General features: G+C 41.2%; 1 protein-coding gene and 1 long non-coding RNA gene across 2 annotated transcripts in view; one reads left to right on the top strand and one right to left on the bottom strand.

Annotated features, from left to right (window-relative positions):
• Positions 1 to 6,049, top strand: part of LOC133542146 (uncharacterized) — a 61,598-nt gene extending 55,549 nt beyond the window's left edge. Inside the window, exon 4 of the long non-coding RNA XR_009804071.1 lies at positions 5,973 to 6,049. This is a non-coding gene — a long non-coding RNA (uncharacterized LOC133542146). The remainder of the gene's footprint in view (positions 1 to 5,972) is intronic.
• The window catches only part of prkd1 (protein kinase D1), a 64,895-nt gene that overhangs the window by 37,500 nt on the left and 1,106 nt on the right, over positions 1 to 26,289 (bottom strand). Inside the window, exons 2-9 of the mRNA XM_061886006.1 lie at positions 13,947 to 14,085; positions 3,694 to 3,825; positions 3,461 to 3,624; positions 3,359 to 3,382; positions 3,086 to 3,284; positions 1,936 to 2,004; positions 1,685 to 1,859; positions 1,417 to 1,540 (exon numbers count right to left, since the gene is read on the bottom strand). Of these exons, the coding sequence (XP_061741990.1) occupies positions 1,417 to 1,540; positions 1,685 to 1,859; positions 1,936 to 2,004; positions 3,086 to 3,284; positions 3,359 to 3,382; positions 3,461 to 3,624; positions 3,694 to 3,825; positions 13,947 to 14,085 (1,026 nt within the window). The remainder of the gene's footprint in view (positions 1 to 1,416; positions 1,541 to 1,684; positions 1,860 to 1,935; positions 2,005 to 3,085; positions 3,285 to 3,358; positions 3,383 to 3,460; positions 3,625 to 3,693; positions 3,826 to 13,946; positions 14,086 to 26,289) is intronic.

The raw sequence follows: 26,289 nt of genomic DNA, 5'->3' as shown, positions 1-26,289 counted from the left end.
GCTATGCTCCATGCTACATGCTATCAGCTATATGCTATTAAACTAAACAACAGGCTACATTCTATAAGCTATGCTACGTGCTATAAGCTATTTCACAAAACACATGCTATAAGCTATGCTACTTGCTTAAAGACATGTTATATGCTGCATGACATATGCTTTAAGCTATGCTACATGCTAAAATCTAGGCTACATGCTATAAACTATGCTAAATGCTACATTATATAGGCTACACTACATGCTACATAATGTAAGCTATGTTACATGTGACATGCTACAAGTCGCATCAAACATGATACATGCTAACAGCTATGCTACATGCTATCAGCTATACTCCAAAAACTACGCTACACAGGCTATATGCTATAAACAATGCTACATGCTATAATCTATGCTACATGTTACACACTATAAACTATGCTACATGCTATAAGCTTTGTCACAAACCACATGCTATAAACTATGCTACTTGCTATAAGAAATGTTATATGCTGCATGACACATGCTTTAAGCTATGCTACATGCTAAAATATAGGCTACATGCTATAAGCTATGCTACATGCTAAAATATAGGCTACATGCTATAAGCTATGCTACATGCTACATTATATAGACTATTATACATGCTACATGCTACATAATGCAAGCTATGTTACATGTGACATGCTACAAGTCACATCTAAGGTGATGCATGCTAACAGCTATGTTCCATGCTACATGCTATCAGCTATATGCTATCAAACTAAACTACAGGCTACATGCTATAAATTATGCTACGTGCTATAAGCTAGGTCACAAACCACATGCTATAAGCTATGCTACTTGCTAAAAGACATGTTATATGCTGCATGACATATGCTTTAAGTTATGCTACATGCTAAAATCTAGGCTACATGCTATAAGCTATGCTAAATGCTACATTATGTAGGCTACACTACATGCTACATAATGTAAGCTATGCTACATGTGACATGCTACAAGTCACATCAAACATGATACATGCTAACAGCTATGCTCCATGCTACATGCTATCAGCTATATGCTATTAAACTAAACTACAGGCTACATTCTATAAGATATGCTACGTGCTATAAGCTATTTCACAAACCACATGCTATAAGCTATGCTACTTGCTAAAAGACATGTTATATGCTGCATGACACATGCTTTAAGCTATGCTACATGCTAAAATCTAGGCTACATGCTATAAGCTATGCTAAATGCTACATTATATAGGCTACACTACATGCTACATAATGTAAGCTATGTTACATGTGACATGCTACAAGTCACATCAAACGTGATACATGCTAACAGCTATGTTCCATGCTACATGCTATCAGCTATATGCTATAAACTACGCTACATGCTACATGCTATATGCTACAATCCATGCTACATGCTTGTGTGGCGTACTAAGGTGTCTTTGCTGGTGAAGTGGACCATCCAGCCCTCCTTCATCACGCTGCTGTTCTTCCTCTTGGTGTGTTTGACGGACTGCACCACCCGCATCAGGGGGATGTTGTTACTGGTGGACGGGCTGCAGGGGAGTGAGCCAAAGCACAAGCTCAAAGATCAGTGGTGGACCTCAGTCCTCAATCCCAGGTCCCACCCACTTGTCCCAAATGTTTTGCATGACGTCAACAACCAAACCCACGTTATGTTACAGGGAACTTCTGAGTACCTGATGGCCCGGTTGGACTCATCCAGATCAGGGTCCTGCAGTTCGTTGAGGTCTCCGGCCCCGGCCTCCAGGAGACTTCCTTCAGACATCAACATTTCGTCCATGTCTTGGTCGTGCTCGTCGAGGCAACCCTCCGCCGTGCCCGCGTCGAAGTCCGCCCCCGGGCTCAGCAGCTCTGTAGGTAGATAAAAACCACATCGGGTGTCTTTGCGGGACCGAGGTCAGGTCGACTCCAGAACTCCCGAACTTGCCTCCGTTTTCGCCCAGACAGTTGTTTGGCACCTTGGCAGCACATCGTTTGTGGCAGTTCAATTTACAATCTGGCCAGAAGAAGAAGAAAATTACTTTCTCTGCATGAGGTGGGACATAAACTGCTGAGGAACATCTACATGAGGTAGGACATAAACTGCTGAGGAACATCTACATGAGGTGGGACATAAACTGCTGAGGAACATCTACATGAGGTGGAACATGAACTGCTGAGGAACATGTACATGAGGTGGGACATAAACTGCTGAGGAACATCTACATGAGGTGGGACATAGACTGCTGAGGAACATCTACATGAGGTGGGACATAAACTGCTGAGGAACATCTACATGAGGTGGGAATAAACTGCTGAGGAACATGTAAATGAAGTGGGACATGAACTGCTGAGGAGCATGTACATGAGGTGGAACATGAACTGCTGAGGAACATGTACATGAGGTGGAACATGAACTGCTGAGGAACATGTACATGAGGTGGGACATGAACCGCTGAGGAACATGTACATGAGGTGGAACATGAACTGCTGAGGAACATGTACATGAGGAGGAACATGTACATGAGGTGGAACATGAACTGCTGAGGAACATGTACATGAGGTGGGACATAAACTGCTGAGGAACATCTACATGAGGTGGGACATAAACTGCTGAGGAACATCTACATGAGGTGGGACATAAACTGCTGAGGAACATCTACATGAGGTGGGACATAAACTGCTGAGGAACATCTACATGAGGTGGGAATAAACTGCTGAGGAACATGTACGTGAGGTGGAACATGAACTGCTGAGGAACATGTATATGAGGTGGAACATGAACTGCTGAGGAACATTTACATGAGGTGGGACATGAACTGCTGAGGAACATGTACATGAGGTGGAACATGAACTGCTGAGGAACATGTACATGAGGAGGAACATGTACATGAGGTGGAACATGAACTGCTGAGGACCATGTACATGAGGTGGAACATAAACTGCTGAGGACCATGTACATGAGGTGGAACATAAACTGCTGAGGACCATGTACATGAGGTGGAACAAAAAATGCTGAGGAACATGTACATGAGGTGGAACATGAACTGCTGAGGAACATGTGCACGAGGTGGAACATAAACTGCCGGACAGCAGACCTTTGCACTGCAGGCCCTGCCTGAAGAGGCCTTTGAGCAGCTTTTTGCAGTGCTGGCAGACGGTGGGTCGGGTGTAGGAGTGGATCAGGAAGGTGTGGGGGACTTTCACTTTGGACAACAGCAGCTTGTCCAACTCGATGGGCCGGCCAATGTACGACTGCGAGCTGGAGCGCCGCTCCCGGCCGGGGAAGTAGTCCTTCTGTGGCAAGCAGAGGCGGAGTCAGAGGTGGTGGTGTCATGGTGACGCAACAATGTGAGGGATTATCATTTTACCTCCATGTTGGGACTGACGGGCGACTGCAAAGACAGAGAGGAAGTCATGTTAATGCTAATGCTAACACTTTAACACACTTCAAAGCACTTGAATGTACGCACCAGCAAGGCGTCGTCGCTGTAGTGGGGGGGAGAGGGCTCGGCGGATAGGGGGCGGGGCATGATCCCGGATGTCAGCGAGACGTTGGACGGGCGTCGCCTCCTCAAGCCGCTGCAGTTGTTTGGGATTTTGAAGGCACACCGCTTGTGGTAGTTCAGTCCGCAGCCTGCAGAGAGCGCCTTGTTAAAGAGCGTCCTTGCAGGAGACGACGAAGACCAAGAAGAAGAGTTCACACCTTCACATTTGAGGCCTTGCCGCACCAACCCCCACAGCATCTCGCCGCAGTGGTCGCAGAAAGTCGGCGCCCGGTACGAGTGCACGAAGAGGCAATGCGGGCGGATCTGGAAGTCCTCCACGGTGGTCGAAGCTGCACGAGTGACACACGATACAAGATGACGACACATGAGTGCTGTCAAGGTTCACTCGAGGAAGGACGACTCAAAGGCAGAGAGGACATAGGTGGGTTTATTCCAGGCGAGGTTCAAAACAACAAAAGGCAGTGGTAACAGAAGCAAGAGGGAATGGGTTCGGGCAAAGGTGAGGCAGGGTCCGTGGAACAATAGGACATGACATGAATGGCAACAAACTCGCAACACAACTGACTGACAGAGGAGTGTATATAGGCCAGGGCATGAGTTGTGACGGGAAGCACTTGGGTAGGCATTGACGGACACCGATTGGGAACACCTGGGCGGGCAAGACACCACCGCCCTTCCCTCGAAGGTATGCTTCCGATGGCACAGGAGGTTTAGGATGGGCAACCTAAAAATCTCTAATCAGTGTGGGGGCTCGACAATAAAACGCGGAGGCACCCGCTGGCACTGTTCAGGCCCATACCCTCCCCAGTCAACCAAGTACTGATAGCCTCTACCGCGGCGCCTGACGTCTGACAGCCAATCCACAATGTAGACGGGCCCACCATCCAAAAGCCAGGCAAGGTGGGAGTGACCAAAGGGTTGATTTTAGCAGGTTTAGTCTAACTGACGTGGTACGGAGGGTGTGTTTGCATTGATCAGGGTAATCTAAGACTTATGGAAACAGGATTGATGCATTTGGATATGGGAAACAGACCTACCCAAGGTTTTTTATAGACTCCTCCCGTAATTGAAGATTCTGGGTGGACAACTAGACTTTCTGGCCAACAGTATACCAGGATGCTCGGCCTTCTCTTACGATCGGTCGCAGCCAGACTGGCGTTTGAGTTTACTACGAGCTTGCGCCCAGGTTCTTTTGCAAAGACCGAACCCAACACGATAGGGGACGAATCGGTAGATGAAGATGGGAGCGTATTATGCGCCATCTCCACTCGCAAGAGCTGTTTGGATCCTGATGTAGGCTTTTTTCAGAGGTCAGGCACTGCAGTTTGGGCTCCAGTACTTGGTTCAGCCCCTCTGCCTGACAATGGAACTGGGAGTGGAAACCCGAAAAGAGGCTGATAGTGGACCCTAGCAAGCAAAACCGTGACATAAATTGCGGGTGATAATCGGACCCCATATCTCGTAGAAACCCCAAAATACAGAAATCATTGGTAAACGTGGCCTTGGGTGTCTCTTCGGCCGACAGACTCTTCACAAAGGGAGTCCCTAGACCCTGAAACTGGTGCCTTGGTCAGTCCAAAAAGCATAACTGAATACTCAAAGTCTTTTGAAGCCCGTCTTTCATCCATCCCCCTCGACTATCGTGACAAATTAGACGGGCCTACCATCCAAAAGCCAGGCAAGGTGGGAGTGACCAAAGGGTTGATTTTAGCAGGTTTAGTCTAACTGACGTGGTACGGAGGGTGTGTTTGCATTGATCAGGGTAATCTAAGACTTATGGAAACAGGATTGATGCATTTGGGTATGGAAAACAGACCTACCCAAGGTTTTTTATAGACTCCACCCGTAATTGAAGATTCTGGGTGGACAACTAGACTTTTTGGCCAACAGTGTACCAGGATGCTCGGCCTTCTCTTACGATCCGTCGCAGCCAGACTGGCGTTTGAGTTTACCACGAGCTTGCTCCCAGGTTCTTTTTCAAAGACCGAACCCAACACGATAGGGGACGAATCGGTAGATGAAGATGGGAGCGTATTATGCGCCATCTCCACCCACAAGAGCTGTTTGGATCCTGATGTAGGCTTTTTTCAGAGGTCAGGCACTGCAGTTTGGGCTCCAGTACTTGGTTCAGCCCCTCTGCCTGACAATTGAACTGGGAGTGGAAACCCGAAAAGAGGCTGATAGTGGACCCTAGCAAGCAAAACCGTGACATAAATTGCGGGTGATAATCCGACCCCATATCTCGCAGAAACCCCAAAATACAGAAATCATTGGTAAACGTGGCCTTGGGTGTCTCTTCGGCCGACAGACTCTTCACAAAGGGAGTCCCTAGACCCTGAAACTGGTGCCTTGGTCAGTCCAAAAAGCATTACTGAATACTCATGAAGCCCGTCTTTCATCCACCCCCCTCGACTATCGTGACAAATTGGCTGGCATTCTGAAGGTCCAGCTGGCTGAAAATCTTGTCTCATTCCAGGAACTCTGTAGCGGTGGAGGATGAGCAGCAGGGGTGTTACGTTTGGGTCGCATTGCTGCGATGGTGGCGAGGCGGAGAAGGACAGTGTCCAGGTAAGATTCCTTCATTCCGTATATCGGGCAAAAAGATGTGCTCGGGAACAAAACAAAGCAAAACTTGGCTTAAGCAGGACAATGAGAAAACGTAAACCAACGTACCTAAAGTGTACTTCAAGTCAGTACTTTAAGTCAGCGACTTGTGGCCGGGAGGAATCACAATTTAAAATAAATATTGATTGATTGATGATTGAATGCTACATGATAATGCTACATGATAACGCTACATGATAACACTACATGATAACGCTACATGATAACACTACATGATAACACTACATAATTACGCTACATGATAACGCTACATGATAACGCTACATGATAACACTACATGATAACACTACATGATAACACTACATGATAACACTACATGATAACACTACATAATTACGCTACATGATAACGCTACATGATAACACTACATGATAACGCTACATGATAACACTACAAGATAACACTACATGATTAACACTACATGATAAACGCTACATGATAACACTACATGATAACACTACATGATAACGCTACATGATAATGCTACATAATTACGCTACATGATAACGCTACATGATAACACTACATGATAACGCTACATGATAACACTACAAGATAACACTACATGATAACACTACATAATTACGCTACATGATAACGCTACATGATAACGCTGCATGATAACACTACATGATAACGCTACATGATAACGCTACATGATAACGCTACATGATAACGCTACATGATAAGGCTGCATAATAATGCTACATAATTACGCTACATGATAACGCTACATGATAACACTACAAGATAACACTACATGATTACACTACATGATAAACGCTACATGATAACACTACATGATAACACTACATAATTACGCTACATGATAACGCTACATGATAACGCTACATGATAACGCTACATGATAACACTACATGATAACACTACATAATTACGCTACATGATAACGCTACATGATAACGCTACATGATAACGCTACATGATAACGCTACATGATAACACTACATAATTACGCTACATGATAACGCTACATGATTACGCTACATGATAACACTACATGATAACACTACATGATAACACTACATAATTACGCTACATGATAACGCTACATGATAACGCTACATGATAATGCTGCATAATAATGCTACATAATTACGCTACATGATAACGCTACATGATAATGCTACATAATTACGCTACATGATAACGCTACATGATAACACTACATGATAACGCTACATGATAACACTACAAGATAACACTACATGATTAACACTACATGATAAACGCTACATGATAACACTACATGATAACACTACATGATAACGCTACATGATAACGCTACATGATAACACTACATGATAACACTACATAATTACGCTACATGATAACGCTACATGATAACGCTACATGATAACGCTACATGATAACGCTACATGATAACGCTACATGATAACGCTACATGATAACGCTACATGATAAGGCTGCATAATAATGCTACATAATTACGCTACATGATAACGCTACATGATAACGCTGCATGATAACACTACATGATAACGCTACATGATAACGCTACATGATAACGCTACATGATAACGCTACATGATAAGGCTGCATAATAATGCTACATAATTACGCTACATGATAACGCTACATGATAACGCTGCATAATAATGCTACATAATTACGCTACATGATAATGCTGCATAATAATGCTACATAATTACGCTACATGATAACGCTGCAAGATAACGCTACATGATAACACTACATGATAACACTATATGATAATGCTGCATAATAATGCTACATAATTACGCTACATGATAACGCTACATGATAACGCTACATGATAACACTATATGATAATGCTGCATAATAATGCTACATAATTACGCTACATGATAACGCTACATAATAACGCTACATGATAACACTACATGATAACGCTACATGATAATGCTGCATAATAATGCTACATAATTACGCTACATGATAACGCTACATGATAATGCTACATAATTACGCTACATGATAACGCTACATGATAACGCTACATGATAATGCTACATGACAACACTACATGATTATGCTACATGATAACGCTACATGATAACACTACATGATAATGCTACATCATAACTATACATGATTATGCTACATAATTATGCTACATTATAACGCTACATGATAACGATACATGATAATTCTACATTATAACGCTACATGATAACGCTACATGTTAATGATACATGATAATGCTACATGATAACGCTACATGAAAACAATAGATGATAACACTACATGATAACGCTACATGATAACGCTACATGATAACACTACATGATAACGCTACATGATAACGCTACATGATAACCTACAAGATAACGCTACATGATAACACTACATGATAACACTACATGATAACGCTACATGATAACGCTACATGATAACGCTACATGATAACGCTACATGATAACCTACATGATAATGCTACATAATTACGCTACATGATAACGCTACATGATAACGCTACATGATAATGCTGCATAATAATGCTACATGATAACGCTACATGATTAACACTACATGATAACGCTACATGATAACACTACATGATAACGCTACATGATAACGCTACAAGATAACGCTACATGATAACGCTACATGATAACCTACATGATAATGCTACATAATTACGCTACATGATAACACTACATGGTAATGCTACATGATAACGCTACATGATAACGCTACATGATAACGCTACATGATAACGCTACATGATAATGCTGCATGATAATGCTACATAATAATGCTACATGATAATGTTACATGATAATGCTACATAATTACGCTACATGATAACGCTACATGATAATGCTACGTGATAATGCTACATGACAACACTACATGATTATGCTACATGATAATGCTACATGATAACACTACATGATAATGCTACATCATAACTATACATGATTATGCTACATAATTATGCTACATGATAACGATACATGATAACTCTACATGATAACGCTACATGATAATGATACATGATAATGCTACATGATAACGCTACATGAAAACAATAGATGATAACACTACATGATAACGCTACATGATAACGCTACATGATAACGCTACATGAAAACGATAGATGATAACAATACATGATAACGCTACATGATAACTCTATATGATTAACACTACATGATAACGCTACAGGATAATGCTGCATAATAATGCTACATAATTACGCTACATGATAACGCTACATGATAACGCTACATGATAACGCTACATGATAATGCTAGATGATAATGCTACATGACAACACTACATGATTATGCTACATGATAATGGTGCATAATAATGCTACATAATTACGCTACATGATAACGCTACATGATAATGCTACATAATTACGCTACATGATAACGCTACATGATAACGCTACATGATAACGCTACATGATAACGCTACATGACAACACTACATGATTATGCTACATGATAATGCTACATGATAACACTACATGATAATGCTACATCATAACTATACATGATTATGCTACATAATTATGCTACATGATAACGCTACACGATAACGCTACATGATAACGCTACATGATAACCTACAAGATAACGCTACATGATAACACTACATGATAACACTACATGATAACGCTACATGATAACGCTACATGATAACGCTACATGATAACGCTACATGATAACCTACATGATAATGCTACATAATTACGCTACATGATAACGCTACATGATAACGCTACATGATAATGCTGCATAATAATGCTACATGATAACGCTACATGATTAACACTACATGATAACGCTACATGATAACACTACATGATAACGCTACATGATAACGCTACAAGATAACGCTACATGATAACGCTACATGATAACCTACATGATAATGCTACATAATTACGCTACATGATAACACTACATGGTAATGCTACATGATAACGCTACATGATAACGCTACATGATAACGCTACATGATAACGCTACATGATAATGCTGCATGATAATGCTACATAATAATGCTACATGATAATGTTACATGATAATGCTACATAATTACGCTACATGATAACGCTACATGATAATGCTACGTGATAATGCTACATGACAACACTACATGATTATGCTACATGATAATGCTACATGATAACACTACATGATAATGCTACATCATAACTATACATGATTATGCTACATAATTATGCTACATGATAACGATACATGATAACTCTACATGATAACGCTACATGATAATGATACATGATAATGCTACATGATAACGCTACATGAAAACAATAGATGATAACACTACATGATAACGCTACATGATAACGCTACATGATAACGCTACATGAAAACGATAGATGATAACAATACATGATAACGCTACATGATAACTCTATATGATTAACACTACATGATAACGCTACAGGATAATGCTGCATAATAATGCTACATAATTACGCTACATGATAACGCTACATGATAACGCTACATGATAACGCTACATGATAATGCTAGATGATAATGCTACATGACAACACTACATGATTATGCTACATGATAATGGTGCATAATAATGCTACATAATTACGCTACATGATAACGCTACATGATAATGCTACATAATTACGCTACATGATAACGCTACATGATAACGCTACATGATAACGCTACATGATAACGCTACATGACAACACTACATGATTATGCTACATGATAATGCTACATGATAACACTACATGATAATGCTACATCATAACTATACATGATTATGCTACATAATTATGCTACATGATAACGCTACACGATAACGATACATAGATAATGCTACATGATAACGATACATGATAACTCTACATTATAACGCTACATGATAACGCTACATGTTAATGATACATGATAATGCTACATGATAACGCTACATGAAAACAATAGATGATAACACTACATGATAACGCTACATGATAACGCTACATGAAAATTATAGATGATAACGATACATGATAACGCTACATGATAACTCTATATGATTAACACTACATGATAATGCTACATGATAACGCTACATGATAACACTACATGATAACGCTACATGATAACGCTACATAATTACGCTACATGATAACGCTACATGATAATGCTACATGATAACACTACATGATTATGCTACATGATAATGCTACATGTTAACGCTACATGATAACACTACATGATAACGCTACATGATAACGCTACATAATTACGCTACATGATAACGCTACATGATAACGCTACATGATAACACTACATGATAACGCTACATGATAACGCTACATGATAACACTACATGATAACGCTACATGATAACGCTACATGATAACACTACATGATTATGCTACATGATAATGCTACATAATTACGCTACATGTTAACGCTACATGATAATGCTACATTTTTACATTTATTTTTAATTTTCCTGAAGGAACTCTCCTGAAGGAATCAATAAAGTACTATCTATCTATCTACATGATAACGCTACATGATAACACTACATGATAACGCTACATGATAATGCTACATGATAACACTACATGATAACACTACATGATAACGCTACATGATAACACTACATGATAACGCTACATGATAATGCTACATGATAACACTACATGATAACACTACATGATAACACTACATGATAACGCTACATGATAATGCTACATGATAACACTACATGATAACACTACATGATAACGCTACATGATAATGCTACATAATAATGCTACATGATTACGCTACATGATAACGCTACATGATAACGCTACATGATAATGCTACATGATAATGCTACATGATAACGCTACATGAAAACAATAGATGATAACACTACATGATAACGCTACATGATAACGCTACATGAAAACGATAGATGATAACAATACATGATAACGCTACATGATAACACTACATGATAACGCTACATGATAATGCTACATGATAACACTACATGATAACACTACATGATAACGCTACATGATAATGCTACATAATAATGCTACATGATTACGCTACATGATAACGCTACATGATAACGCTACATGATAATGCTGCATAATAATGCTACATAATTACACTACATGATAACGCTACAAGATAACGCTACAAGATAACGCTACATGATAACGCTACATGATAAAGCTACATGATAACGCTACATGATAACCTACAAGATAACGCTACATGATAACGCTACATGATAACGCTACATGATAACGCTACAAGATAACGCTGCAAGATAACGCTACAAGATAACGCTACATGATAACGCTACATGATAACGCTACATGATAATGCTGCATAATAATGCTACATAATTACACTACATGATAACGCTACAAGATAACGCTACAAGATAACGCTACATGATAACGCTACATGATAAAGCTACATGATAACGCTACATGATAACCTACAAGATAACGCTACATGATAACGCTACATGATAACGCTACATGATAACGCTACAAGATAACGCTGCAAGATAACGCTACAAGATAACGCTACAAGATAACGCTACATGATAACGCTGCAAGATAACGCTGCAAGATAACGCTACAAGATAACGCTACAAGATAACGCTACATGATAACGCTACATGATAACGCTACATGATAATGCTACTTGATAACACCACATGACAACGCTACATGATAACGCTACAAAATAACGCTACATGATAATGCTACATGATAGCGCTACATGAGAAAGTGAAAAGAAAACCCTACATGATAACGCGGCATCATAACCCAACATGATAATGCTACATTATAACGCTACATGATAATGCTACATGATAGCGCTACATGATAACGCTACATGAGAAAGTGAAAAGAAAACCCTACATGATAACGCGGCATTATAACCCAACATTATAATGCTACATTATAACGCTACATGATGACGCTACATGATAATGCTACATGATAGCGCTACATGATAACGCTACATGAGAAAGTGAAAAGAAAACCCTACATGATAACGCGGCATTATAACCCAACATGATAATGCTACATGATAACACTACATGATAACGCTACATGATAACGCTACATGATAATGCTACATGATAGCGCGGCATTATAACGCTACATTATAATACTACATTATAGTGCTATTTGATAATGCTACATCGTAACGCTACATGATAACGCTACATGATAACGCTACATGATAACACTACATGATAATGCTACATGATAGCGCTACATGATAACGCTACATGAGAAAGTGAAAAGAAAACCCTACATGATAACGCGGCATTATAACCCAACATGATAATGCTACATGATAACACTACATGATAACGCTACATGATAACGCTACATGATAATGCTACATGATAGCGCGGCATTATAACGCTACATTATAATACTACATTATAGTGCTATTTGATAATGCTACATCGTAACGCTACATGATAACGCTACATGATAACGCTACATGATAACACTACATGATAATGCTACATGATAGCGCGGCATTATAACGCTACATTATAATGCTACATTATAGTGCTATTTGATAATGCTACATCGTAACGCTACATGATAACGCTACTTGATAACACTACATGATAACACTACATGATAGCGCTACATGCGAATGCTACATGCTAATGCTACATGCTAATGCTACATGCTAATGCTACATGCTAATGCTACATGCTAGCCCTGGTTGAAGTGCACTTAGGGTGGCTACAAAGACTCCAAAGTGAAGCAGTTTCCTGAGTGATGGTCAGGTGGTACTTAGGCTCCTCCCACCTGACAGGACGGCCTCCACCAGGTCTCCGTCTTGGATCTGGGAGGCGGAGCGCAGCAGTTGCAGCATGTTGTCCGAGGTGGAGTCATGGCGGAACAGCAGGATCTTCTCGTACATCCCGTAAAATCCACACTCCGGAAGCTGGCGGGGAAACAGACAGGAAGTTAGCGACGAGCTAGTTAGCTTGGAAGGCTTTGGGAACTTTCCGGAGGTAAAAATCGTCTGCTTTTATTTTGAAGGCTCGACTTTGCTGGCTACAGGATGTGTTGCAAAGTGGATATTTAAAAAAATATATTTTTTTTTCAGTTGGCATCCAAGTGACAGTGAACATTTTTGTTGTGTTCTTATTTTGTTAGCACTTAGCCCTAGCGCTATATGATTATGCTAAATGATAAAACTACATATTAGGGCTATATGATAACGCTAAATGATGACGCTACATGACAACGCTACAAGATATTGCCGTGAGATGCTGCATGAAAACGCTACAAGATAACGCTACAAAATAATGCTACAAGATAACGCTACAAGATTATGCTACAAGATGACGCTACAAGATAACGCTACAAAATAATGCTACAAGATAACGCTACAAGATTATGCTACAAGATGACGCTACAAGATAACGCTACAAAATAATGCTACAAGACAACGCTTTATGATAACCCTGCATAATAACGCTACATGATAATGTCATATAGCGCTACATGATAATGCTACGTGATAATGCCACATGATAACAATGTGAGATGCTACAAGATTATGCTACAAGATAACGCTACAAGATTATGCTACAAGATAATGCTACGAGATAACGCTACAAAATAATGCTACAAGATAACGCTTTATGATAACCACACATAATAACGCTACATGATAATGTCACATAACGCTACATGATAATGCTACGTGATAATGCCACATGATAACAATGTGAGATGCTACAAGATAATGCTACAAGATAATGCTACAAGATAACGCTACAAGATAACGCTACAAGATAACGCTACAAGATAACGCTACAAAATAATGCTACAAGACAACGCTTTACGATAACCCTGCATAATAACGCTACATGATAATGTCACATAACACTACATGATAATGCTACGTGATAATGCCACATGATAACAATGTGAGATGCTACAAGATAACGCTACAAGATTATGGTACAAGATAACGCTACAAGATAACGCTACAAAATAATGCTACAAGATAACGCTTTATGATAACCACACATAATAACGCTACATGATAATGTCACATAACGCTACATGATAATGCTACGTGATAATGCCACATGATAACAATGTGAGATGCTACAAGATAATGCTACAAGATAATGCTACAAGATAACGCTACAAGATAACGCTACAAAATAATGCTATAAGACAACGCTTTATGATAACCCTGCATAATAACGCTACATGATAATACCGCATAACACTACATGATAACGCTACAAAATAATGCTACAAGAAAACGCTTTATGATAACCCTTGCATAATAACGCTACTTGATAACGCTACATAATAACGCTACATGATAATGCTACATGATAATGCCACATGACAACGCAACATAACGATGTGAGATGCTACAAAATAACGCTACAAGATAACGCTACAAAATAATGCTACAAGATAACGCTTTATAATAACCCCACATAATAACGCTACATGATAATGCTACATGATAACAATGTGAGATGCTACAAGATAACGCTACAAGATTATGCTACAACTAACGCTACAAGATAACGCTACAAAATAACGCTACAAAATAACGCTACAAAATAACGCTACAAGATAACGCTACAAGATTATGCTACAAGATAACGCTTTATGATAACCCTTGCATAATAACGCTACTTGATAACGCTACATAATAACGCTACATGATAATGCCACATGACAACGCAACATGATAACGATGTGAGATGCTACAAAATAACGCTACAAGATAACGCTACAAAATAATGCTACAAGATAACGCTTTATTATAACCCCACATAATAACGCTACATGATAATGCTACATGATAACAATGTGAGATGCTACAAGATAACGCTACAAGATAACGCTACAAGATTATGCTACAACTAACGCTACAAGATAACGCTACAAGATAACGCTACAAGATAACGCTACAAGATAACGCTACAAGATAACGCTACAAGATAACGCTACAAGATAACGCTACAAAATAACACTACAAAATAACACTACAATATTAATTCTACAAGATAACGCTTTATGATAACCCTTGCAAAATAACGCTACTTGATAACGCTACATAATAACACTACAAAATAACGCTACTTGATAACGCTACATAATAACACTACAAAATAACGCTACAAAATAATGCTACAAGATAACGCTACATGATAACGCAACTATATTATTTTGCTATCAGGTAACACTATAAGATTACACAACAAAATAATGCTACATGATACTGCTACATTATTATGCTACAAGATAACGCTACATGATTACGCTATATAATTACGATTCAAGATTACGCAACAAGATAATGATACAAGAACTTATGTCAAAGTTCTCCTTGGCTCTCTCCAAGTCTGACATAATTGGTTGTTGTTGTTGTTGTTGTTGTTGTTGTTTTTGACGACAATGGGCAGTCAGTGGGTCCAGGAAAAAAGTTGTGATCATAAAGTGAGCAAAATACAGAAAATATTACAAGTTTTCATGAATTTCATGACTTCATGACTTCACATATCAGCAATCATATTATTCCCTCTTGCAGGTTTGCCAGGTTTCTATGGGACTTAATGTGCAGGTTAGATACTTGTCCTGTCAACTGCGCTGCTCTTTCTAGCAGTTTTTTTACTATTTAGAATGCAGAAATCAAATATATGTGTGTGTTTTTCTCACACGAGATTTGTAAATAATGGGAAACAAATTCATTCAAGGTCTTGTTTGGTTCAATTTGGAATAAGAACAAAGTGACACCTCTTCTCACCATCCAAACCAGCGCCCATACTGGATATGTCACTGGCAACCACACCGGATTAAAGGGGGATGAGGAGGACGAAGAAGTTGAAGAAGATGAGGAGAAGGAGACTGAGGAAGTTGAGGATGATGAAGAAGATGAGGAGCATTAGAAGTGTGAGACAGTTGAGGAAGATGAAGAGGGTGAGACGATTGAGAAGGATGACAAAGATGAGGTAGATGAGGAGGATGAAGAAGATGCGGAGGATGAGGAAGATGAGGAAGATGAGGAGGATTAGGAAAATGAGGAGGATGAGAAGATTGAGAAGGATGAGCAAATTGAGGGAGATGAGAAGTTTGAGGAAGATGAAGAAGAGGAGAGGATCGAGATTGATAAGGAAGATGAGGTAAATGAGGAGGATGAAGAAGTTGAAAAAGATGACAAAGATGAGAAGATTGAGAAGGATGAGAAAGTTGAGGAAGATGAGGAGGATGAGGAAGATGAGAAGCTCAAGAAGGCTGAGCAAGTTGAGGAAGATGAGGAAGATAAGGAGGATGAGAAGATCAAGAAGGATGAGAAATTTGAGGAAGATGAGCAATTTGGGGAAGACGAGGAGGATGAGAAATATGAGGAAGTTGAGGAAGATGAAGAGGATGAGAAAATCGAGAAGGGTGAGGAAAAGGAGGTAGATGAGGAGGATGAGGAAGTTGAAGAAGATGAGGAAGATGAGAAATTTGAGGAGGATGAGAAGATCAGGAAGGATGAGCAAGTTGAGCAAGTTGAGGAAGATGAGGAGGATGAGAGGATCGAGAAGGATGAGGTAGATGAGAAAGTTGAGGATGGTGAGAAGGATGAGCAAGTTGAGGAAGATGAGAAAGTTAAGGAATATGAAGAGGGTAAGAAGATAGAGAAGGATGAGGAGGATGAAGAAGTTGAAGAAGACGAGGAAGATGATAAGATCGAGAAGGATGAAAAAGCTGAGGAAAATGAGGAGGATGAGAAGATCGATAAGGATGAGGAAGATGAGGAGGATGAAGAAGTTGAAGAAGATGAGGAAGATGAGGAGGGTGAGAAGATTGAGAAGGATGAGAAAGTTGAGGAAGATGAGGAAAATGAGGCGGAAGAGGAGGACGAGAAGATCAAGAAGGAGGAGAAAGTTGAGAAGGATGAAGAGGATGAGGAAGATAAAGAGGATGAGAAGATCAAGAAGGAAGAAAAGATGGAGAAGGAGGAGAACGTTGAGAAAGATGAAGAGGATGAGGAAGATGAGAAGATCGGGAAGGAAGAGAAAGTCGAGGAAGATGAAGAAGATGATGAAGATGAGAAGGATGAAAAGCTCAAGAAGGAGGAGAAAGTTGAGGAAGATGAGGAAAATGAGGAGGAAGAGGAGGATGAGAACATCAAGAAGGAGGAGAAAGTTGAGGAAGATGAAGAGGATGAGGAAGATAAAGAGGATGAGAAGATCAAGAAGGACAAAAAGATGGAGAAGGAGGAGAAAGTTGAGAAAGATGAATAGGATGGGGAAGATGAGAAGATCGAGAAGGATGAGAAAGTTGAGGAGGATGAGAAGCTCAAGAAGGAAGAGAAAGTTGAGGAAGATGATGAGGGTGAGGAAGATGAGGAGGATGAGAAGATCGAGAGAGATGAGCAAGTCGAGTAAGATGAGAAAGTTGGGGAAGATGATAAGGTTGAGGAAAATGAGGAGGATGAGGAAGTTTAGGATGGCTATGAGGATGAGGAAGACGAGGAGGAAGAGGCGGAGCCACTCTCCCTGCCACTTCTTCACCTCTTCACTTCCTCGTCCTCACGGTCGCCATGGCGCCGCTGTTTTGTTGTCATGGCAGCAGGCGCTCAAGGCTGCATCCTCACCGTCCCTCTCAGCACACACACACACACGCACACACACACACACACACACACACACACACACACACACACACACACACACACACACACGTATAATGACAGGAGGACACTTCACAGGCAATCATCATCAGTTGCCGAGCAACAAGAGAAATAACCTCGTCTGACAGAAACAGCTTTATTATAACTGTCAGTGTGTGTGTGTGTGTGTGTGTGTGTGTGTGTGTGTGTGTGTGTGTGTGTGTGTGTGTGTGTGTGTGTGTGTGTGTGTGTGTGTGTGTGTGTGTGTGTGTGTGTGTGTGTGTGTGTGTGCGCTGCTTTTGTGCTTCAAAAACGTTTATCTTTTCTCTCTTCTCTTTGTTCGACGTCTTTCAACTGTTTAAGGTCTAATAAGACAAAATGTCCGTCACCTGAGACACACACGCACGCACGCACGCACACACACACACACACACACACACACACACACACACACACAAGGTGTGAATGTGCTAAACGTCACACAGGTGTTGAGGTCACCTGCTGCTGCTCTGGGGCGACGTTAGCATGCTGGCTAACAGTTCAGGTGAAAATGTTCCCAGCATGAGAGGAGGTGTTCTCCCGCTAAAGTGAGACAATTAGTCGCCTTAATGGACGCGTCGTCTTCATGGCTGCTCTACTCTGCTCTGCCTGTGTGCTAGTATGACTCTTGTGTAGTAGGACAACCCTTGTGTGGTAGTATGACTCTTGTGTAGTGGTACTACCCTTGTGTGGTAGTACTACTCTTGTGTAGTAGTATTACCACACAAGGGTAGTACCACAGTGGAGGTTGCCCTCCTGTGGGTTCTTCTGACCACAAGCTCTGGTAGTCTGGTGTAACAATGTGTTGTGGTGTAACAAAGTGTTCTGGTGTAACAATGTGTTGTGGTGTAACAAAGTGTTCTGGTGTAACAATGTGTTGTGGTGGAACAGAGTGTTCTGGTGTAACAATGTGCTCTGGTGTAACAAAGTGTTGTGGTGTAACAAAGTGTTCTGGTGTAACAATGTGTTGTGGTGTAACAATGTGTTGTGGTGTAACAATGTGATGTGGTGTAACAATGTGTTGTGGTGTAACAGTGTGTTATGGTGTAGCAATGTGTTGTGGTGTAACAATGTGTTTTGGTCTAGCAATGTGTTGTGGTGTAACAATGTGTTTTGGTGTAGCAATGTGTTGTGGTGTAACAATGTGTTTTGGTGTAACAATGTGTTGTGGTGTAACAATGTGTTGTGGTGTAAAAAAGTTTTCTGGTGTAACAAAGTGTTATGGTGTAACAATGTTTTGTGGTGTAACAATGTGTTGTGGTGTAAAAAAGTTTTCTGGTGTAACAAAGTGTTATGGTGTAACAATGTTTTGTGGTGTAACAATGTGTTGTTGTGTAACAATGTGTTCTTGTGTAAAAATGTGTTGTGGTGTAACAATGTGTTGTGGTGTAATAATGTGTTGTGGTGTAACAATGTGTTGTGGTGTAATAATGGGTTGTGCTGTAACAATGTGTTGTGGTGTAATAATGTGTTGTGGTGTAACAATGTGTTCTGGTGTAATAATGTGTTATTGTGTAACAATGTGTTCTGGTGTAATAATGTGTTATTGTGCAACAATGTGTTCTGGTGTAATAATGTGTTATTGTGTAAAAAAGTGTTGTGGTGTAACAAAGTGTTGTGATGTAACAATGTGTTGTGTTGTAACCATGTGTTGTTGTGTAACAATGTGTTGTGGTGGAACGGTGTGTTGTTGTGTAGCAATGTGTTGTTGTGTACCAATGTGTTGTGGTGTAACAATGTGTTGTGGTGTAATAATGTGTTGTGGTGTAACAATGTGTTCTGGTGAAATAATGTGTTGTGGTGTAACAATGTGTTGTGGTGTAATAATGTGTTGTGGTGTAACAATGCGTTGTGATGTAACAATGTGTTGTGATGTAACAATGTGTTCTGGTGTAACAATGTGTTCTGGTGTAATAATGTGTTATTGTGTAACAATGTGTTGTGGTGTAACAAAGTGTTGTGGTGTAACAATGTGTTGTGGTGTAACAAAGTGTTTTGGTGTAACAATGTGTTGTGGTGTAACAAAGTGTTATGGTGTAACAATGTTTTGTGGTGTAACAATGTGTTGTGTAACAATGTGTTCTGTGTAAAAATTTGTCGTGGTGTAACAATGTGTTGTGGTGTAATAATGGGTTGTGGCGTAACAATGTGTTGTGGTGTAATAATGTGTTGTGGTGTAACAATTTCTTCTGGTGTAATGTGTTATTGTGTAACAATGTGCTGTGGTGTAACAAAGTGTTGTGGTGTAACAATGTGTTGTGGTGTAACAAAGTGTTTTGGTGTAACAATGTGTTGTGGTGTAAAAAAGTGTTGTGGTGTAACAAAGTGTTATGGTGTAACAATGTTTTGTGGTGTAACAATGTGTTATGGTGTAACAATGTTTTGTGGTGTAACAATGTGTTGTGGTGTAACGTTGTGGTGTAACGTTGTGGTGTAACAATGTGTTGTGGTGTAACGTTGTGGTGTAACAATGTGTTATTGTGCGCACGCGTGGCAGATCCGCATTCTCTTTCATCAACTTTTCAGTCTTTCGGCTGCTCTTCCTCTTACGGTGTGGTCTGGTGCACATGTGCGGCTCCTCTCCATCCATCTTTAGCCATCCATCATCTATCCATCCATCCATCCATCATCTATCTATCCATCATTCATTCATCCCTCATATTGATTCATCATCCACCCATCCATCCACCATATTCATCCATCATCATTCATCCATTTGTTCATTCACACATTCATCCATTTATCCATTCATCATCATCCAGTCATCATAATCTATCCATCCACCCATCAATCCATCCATCCATCCATCCATCCATCAACCATTCATCATCATTTATGATCATTTATCATCATCATCATCATCATTTAGTGGTCCACCATCCATTCATCATCAAACATCAACGCTGCTCATTCATCCCTCATCCATCCATCCATTCCTGACAATTCATCATCATTCTTCCATCCATTATCCATTCATCCATTCATCCATCCATCACCCATTCATCCATGCATCCAGCCATCATCCATTCGTCATCATTCATCTGTCCAACTATTTATCGATCAACCATTCATCATCATTCATCATCATTCATCATCATCATTCAGCCAACCACCATCCATTCATTTTCAATCATCATCATTTGTCCATTCATGATTCATCCTCCATCCATACATCCAACCATCCATCCATTCCTGACAATTCATCCTCATTCATCCATCCATTATCATCCATCCATCCATACATCCATCCATCCATCCATCAGTGCATCCATCATCATTCATCCGTCCAACTATTTATCGATCAACCATTCATCATCATTCATCATCATCATTCAGCCAACCACCATCCATTCATCAATGCGTCCATCATCTATCATCCATACATCCAACCATCCATCCATTCCTGACAATTCATCCTCATTCATCCATCCATCCATTCATCCATCATCTATTCATCATCCATTTATCATCCAGTCATTTGTCCATGTATTCATCCATCCATTCCTTGATACATCCATACATCCATCCATCATGTATCCATCCATAAATCCATAATTTATCCATCCATACATCCATCCATCCATCCATCAGTGCATCCATCATCATTCATCCGTCCAACTATTTATCGATCAACCATTCATCATCATCATTCAGCCAACCACCATCCATTCATCAATGCATCCATCATCTATCATCCATCCATCCATCCATCCTCCATCAATGCATCCATCATCTATCATCCATGCATCATCATCCATCCATCCATCCATCCATCCATCCATCCATTTATCCAGCTATCATCCCTTCATCATCATTCATCCATCGATTATCCATTTATCCACCTGCTCATCCATCCATCTATTCATCCATCTATCATCCCTTCATCATCCATCATCCATTCATCCAGCCGTTCATCCATTTATTCATTCATCATCCACACATCCATCCATCATCCGTCCATCTAACCATTCATCTATTCATCCATCATCCATATATCCATCCATTTATCCATCCATCCATCCATCCATCCATCATCTACCCATTAATTAATCCATCATGTATCAGTCATTCATCCTTTTAATCCATCCATCCATTCATTCATCAATCCATCATTTGTCCACCCGTCCAACTATCCATCAATCCATTCATTCATATACCCATCCTTATACCCTATTATCGATTCACACATCCATCAATCCAGCCATTCATTCATTATCCATCATTCCACCCAGTCATAGATCCATCAATCCACCCACCCACTCATCCATCCATTTATTCAAATCCATCCATCCATCCATCCATTTATCGTCCATTATCCAGCAAGTCATCACTTTATTCATAGAACCACATTTCCATCATTTAACCATTCATCATGCATCCATCATCATCAATTCATTGATTCATTGATTGATTGATTCATTCATTCATTCATTCATTCATGCATCCATTCATCTATCCATCAATCCATCATCCATCCATCCATTTATCCAGCATTGATCAATCTGCCTATTCATTCATTCATTCATTTATTCATCCATCCATCCATTCATCCATTCAGCCATGCATCAATCTATCTAACCATCCAACCAGCCAGCCATCCATCTAACCATTCATCTATCATCCATTGATCCATCCCTTTATCCATCCCTTTATCCATCCCTTTATCCATCTGTCCATCCATCCATCATCCAACCATAAATTCATCCATCATGTATCAGCCATTCATCATTTTAATCCATCTATCCATTTATTCATCAATCCATCATTCCTCCACTCATCCAACCATCCATCATTCATTCATTCATATATCCATCCTTATACCCTGTTATCCATTTACACATCCATCAATCCAGCCATTCATTCATTATCCATCAATCCACCCACCCACTCATCCATCCATTTATTCAAATCCATCCATCCATTTATCATCCATCATCCATTCATCCAGCAATTCATCCATTTATTCATCCAACCATATTTTCATCATTTAACCATTCATCATCCATCCATCCATCCTTCAATTAATTCATTCATTCATTCATTCATCCATCCATTCATTCATTCATCCATGCATTCATGCATTCATTCATCCAGCCATGCATTCATGCATTCATACATTCATTCATCCATTCATCATCCATCCACCCATCCATCCATTTATCTAGCATTGATCAATCTGTCCATTCATTCATTCATTCGTTCATTCATGTATTCATTCATTCATTCATCCATCCATCCTTTCAATCATGCATTAATTCATCCATCCATTCATCCATCCATCATCCATCCATCCATTTATCCAGCATTGGTCAATCTGCCCATTCATTCATTCATTCATTCATGCATTCATTTATCCTTCATCCATCCATCCATCCATTCATTCATCCATGCATTCACTCATTCATTCATTCATCCATCAACTCACCCATCCATTTATCCAGCCATTTATCAATCTGCCTACCCATTCATCCATCCATCCTCCATTCATCCACCGACCCATCAATCATCCCATCTCTATATCTAACATGTATCATCCACCCAGTCAAACATTCATCCATCCACTCATACAACTATCACTCCACACATTCATCCATTCATTTATTCACATCATCAATCAACCATCCCTCATCCATCCATCATGAATCCAGACATTCATCCTTTTCATCCATCCAACCATCCATCCACTAATACACCCTGTCTATTCATCCATCCATCATTTATCCATCCATTCTGCGGCCAATCCGAGGTGGGGTTGCGGGGGCAGCAGCCTAAGCAGAGAAGCCCAGACTTCCCTCTCCCCAGCCACTTGGTCCAGCTCCTCCCGGGGGATCCCGAGGCGTTCCCAGGCCAGCCGGGAGACATAGTCCTGGGTCTTCCCCGTGACATAGTCTTCCCAACGTGTCCTGGGTCTTCCCCGTGACATAGTCTTCCCAACCTGTCCTGGGTCTTCCCGGTGGCACGGGCACGTCCGACCGGTAGGAGGCCACGTGGAAGACCCAGGACAGGTTGGGAGGACTATGTCACGGGGAAGACCCAGGACAGGTTGGGAAGACTATGTCACGGGGAAGACCCAGGACAGGTTGGGAGGACTATGTCACGTGGAAGACCCAGGACAGGTTGGGAAGACTATGTCACGTGGAAGACCCAGGACAGGTTGGGAAGACTATGCCACGGGGAAGACCCAGGACAGGTTGGGAGGACTATGTCACGGGGAAGACCCAGGACACGTTGGGAAGACTATGTCATGGGGAAGACCCAGGACAGGTTGGGAAGACTATGCCACGGCGAAGACCCAGGACAGGTTGGGAAGACTATGTCACGTGGTAGACCCAGGACAGGTTGGGAAGACTATGCCACGGGGAAGACCCAGGACAGGTTGGGAGGACTATGTCACGGGGAAGACCCAGGACAGGTTGGGAAGACTATGCCACGGCGAAGACCCAGGACAGGTTGGGAAGACTATGTCACGTGGAAGACCCAGGACAGGTTGGGAAGACTATGTCACGGGGAAGACCCAGGACAGGTTGGGAAGACTATGCCACGGCGAAGACCCAGGACAGGTTGGGAAGACTATGTCACGGCGAAGACCCAGGACAGGTTGGGAAGACTATGCCACGTGGAAGACCCAGGACAGGTTGGGAGGACTATGTCACGGGGAAGACCCAGGACAGGTTGGGAGGACTATGTCACGGGGAAGACCCAGGACAGGTTGGGAAGACTATGCCACGTGGAAGACCCAGGACAGGTTGGGAGGACTATGTCACGTGGAAGACCCAGGACAGGTTGGGAAGACTATGCCACGTGGAAGACCCAGGACAGGTTGGGAGGACTATGTCACGTGGAAGACCCAGGACAGGTTGGGAAGACTATGCCACGTGGAAGACCCAGGACAGGTTGGGAGGACTATGTCACGTGGAAGACCCAGGACAGGTTGGGAAGACTATGCCACGTGGAAGACCCAGGACAGGTTGGGAGGACTATGTCACGTGGAAGACCCAGGACAGGTTGGGAAGACTATGTCACGGGGAAGACCCAGGACAGGTTGGGAAGACTATGCCACGTGGAAGACCCAGGACAGGTTGGGAGGACTATGTCACGTGGAAGACCCAGGACACGTTGGGAAGACTATGTCACGGCGAAGACCCAGGACAGGTTGGGAAGACTATGTCACGTGGAAGACCCAGGACAGGTTGGGAAGACTATGTCACGTGGAAGACCCAGGACAGGTTGGGAAGACTATGTCACCTGGAAGACCCAGGACAGGTTGGGAAGACTATGCCACGGCGAAGACCCAGGACAGGTTGGGAAGACTATGTCACGGCGAAGACCCAGGACAGGTTGGGAAGACTATGCCACGTGGAAGACCCAGGACAGGTTGGGAGGACTATGTCACGGGGAAGACCCAGGACAGGTTGGGAGGACTATGTCACGGGGAAGACCCAGGACAGGTTGGGAAGACTATGCCAC

The sequence above is a fragment of the Nerophis ophidion genome, linkage group LG24 (genome assembly GCF_033978795.1).
Source record: "Nerophis ophidion isolate RoL-2023_Sa linkage group LG24, RoL_Noph_v1.0, whole genome shotgun sequence".
Classification (NCBI taxonomy): Eukaryota; Metazoa; Chordata; class Actinopteri; order Syngnathiformes; family Syngnathidae; genus Nerophis; species Nerophis ophidion.
Note: the sequence above shows the minus strand (reverse complement) of the source record. Positions and strands in the feature narration are given on the sequence as shown.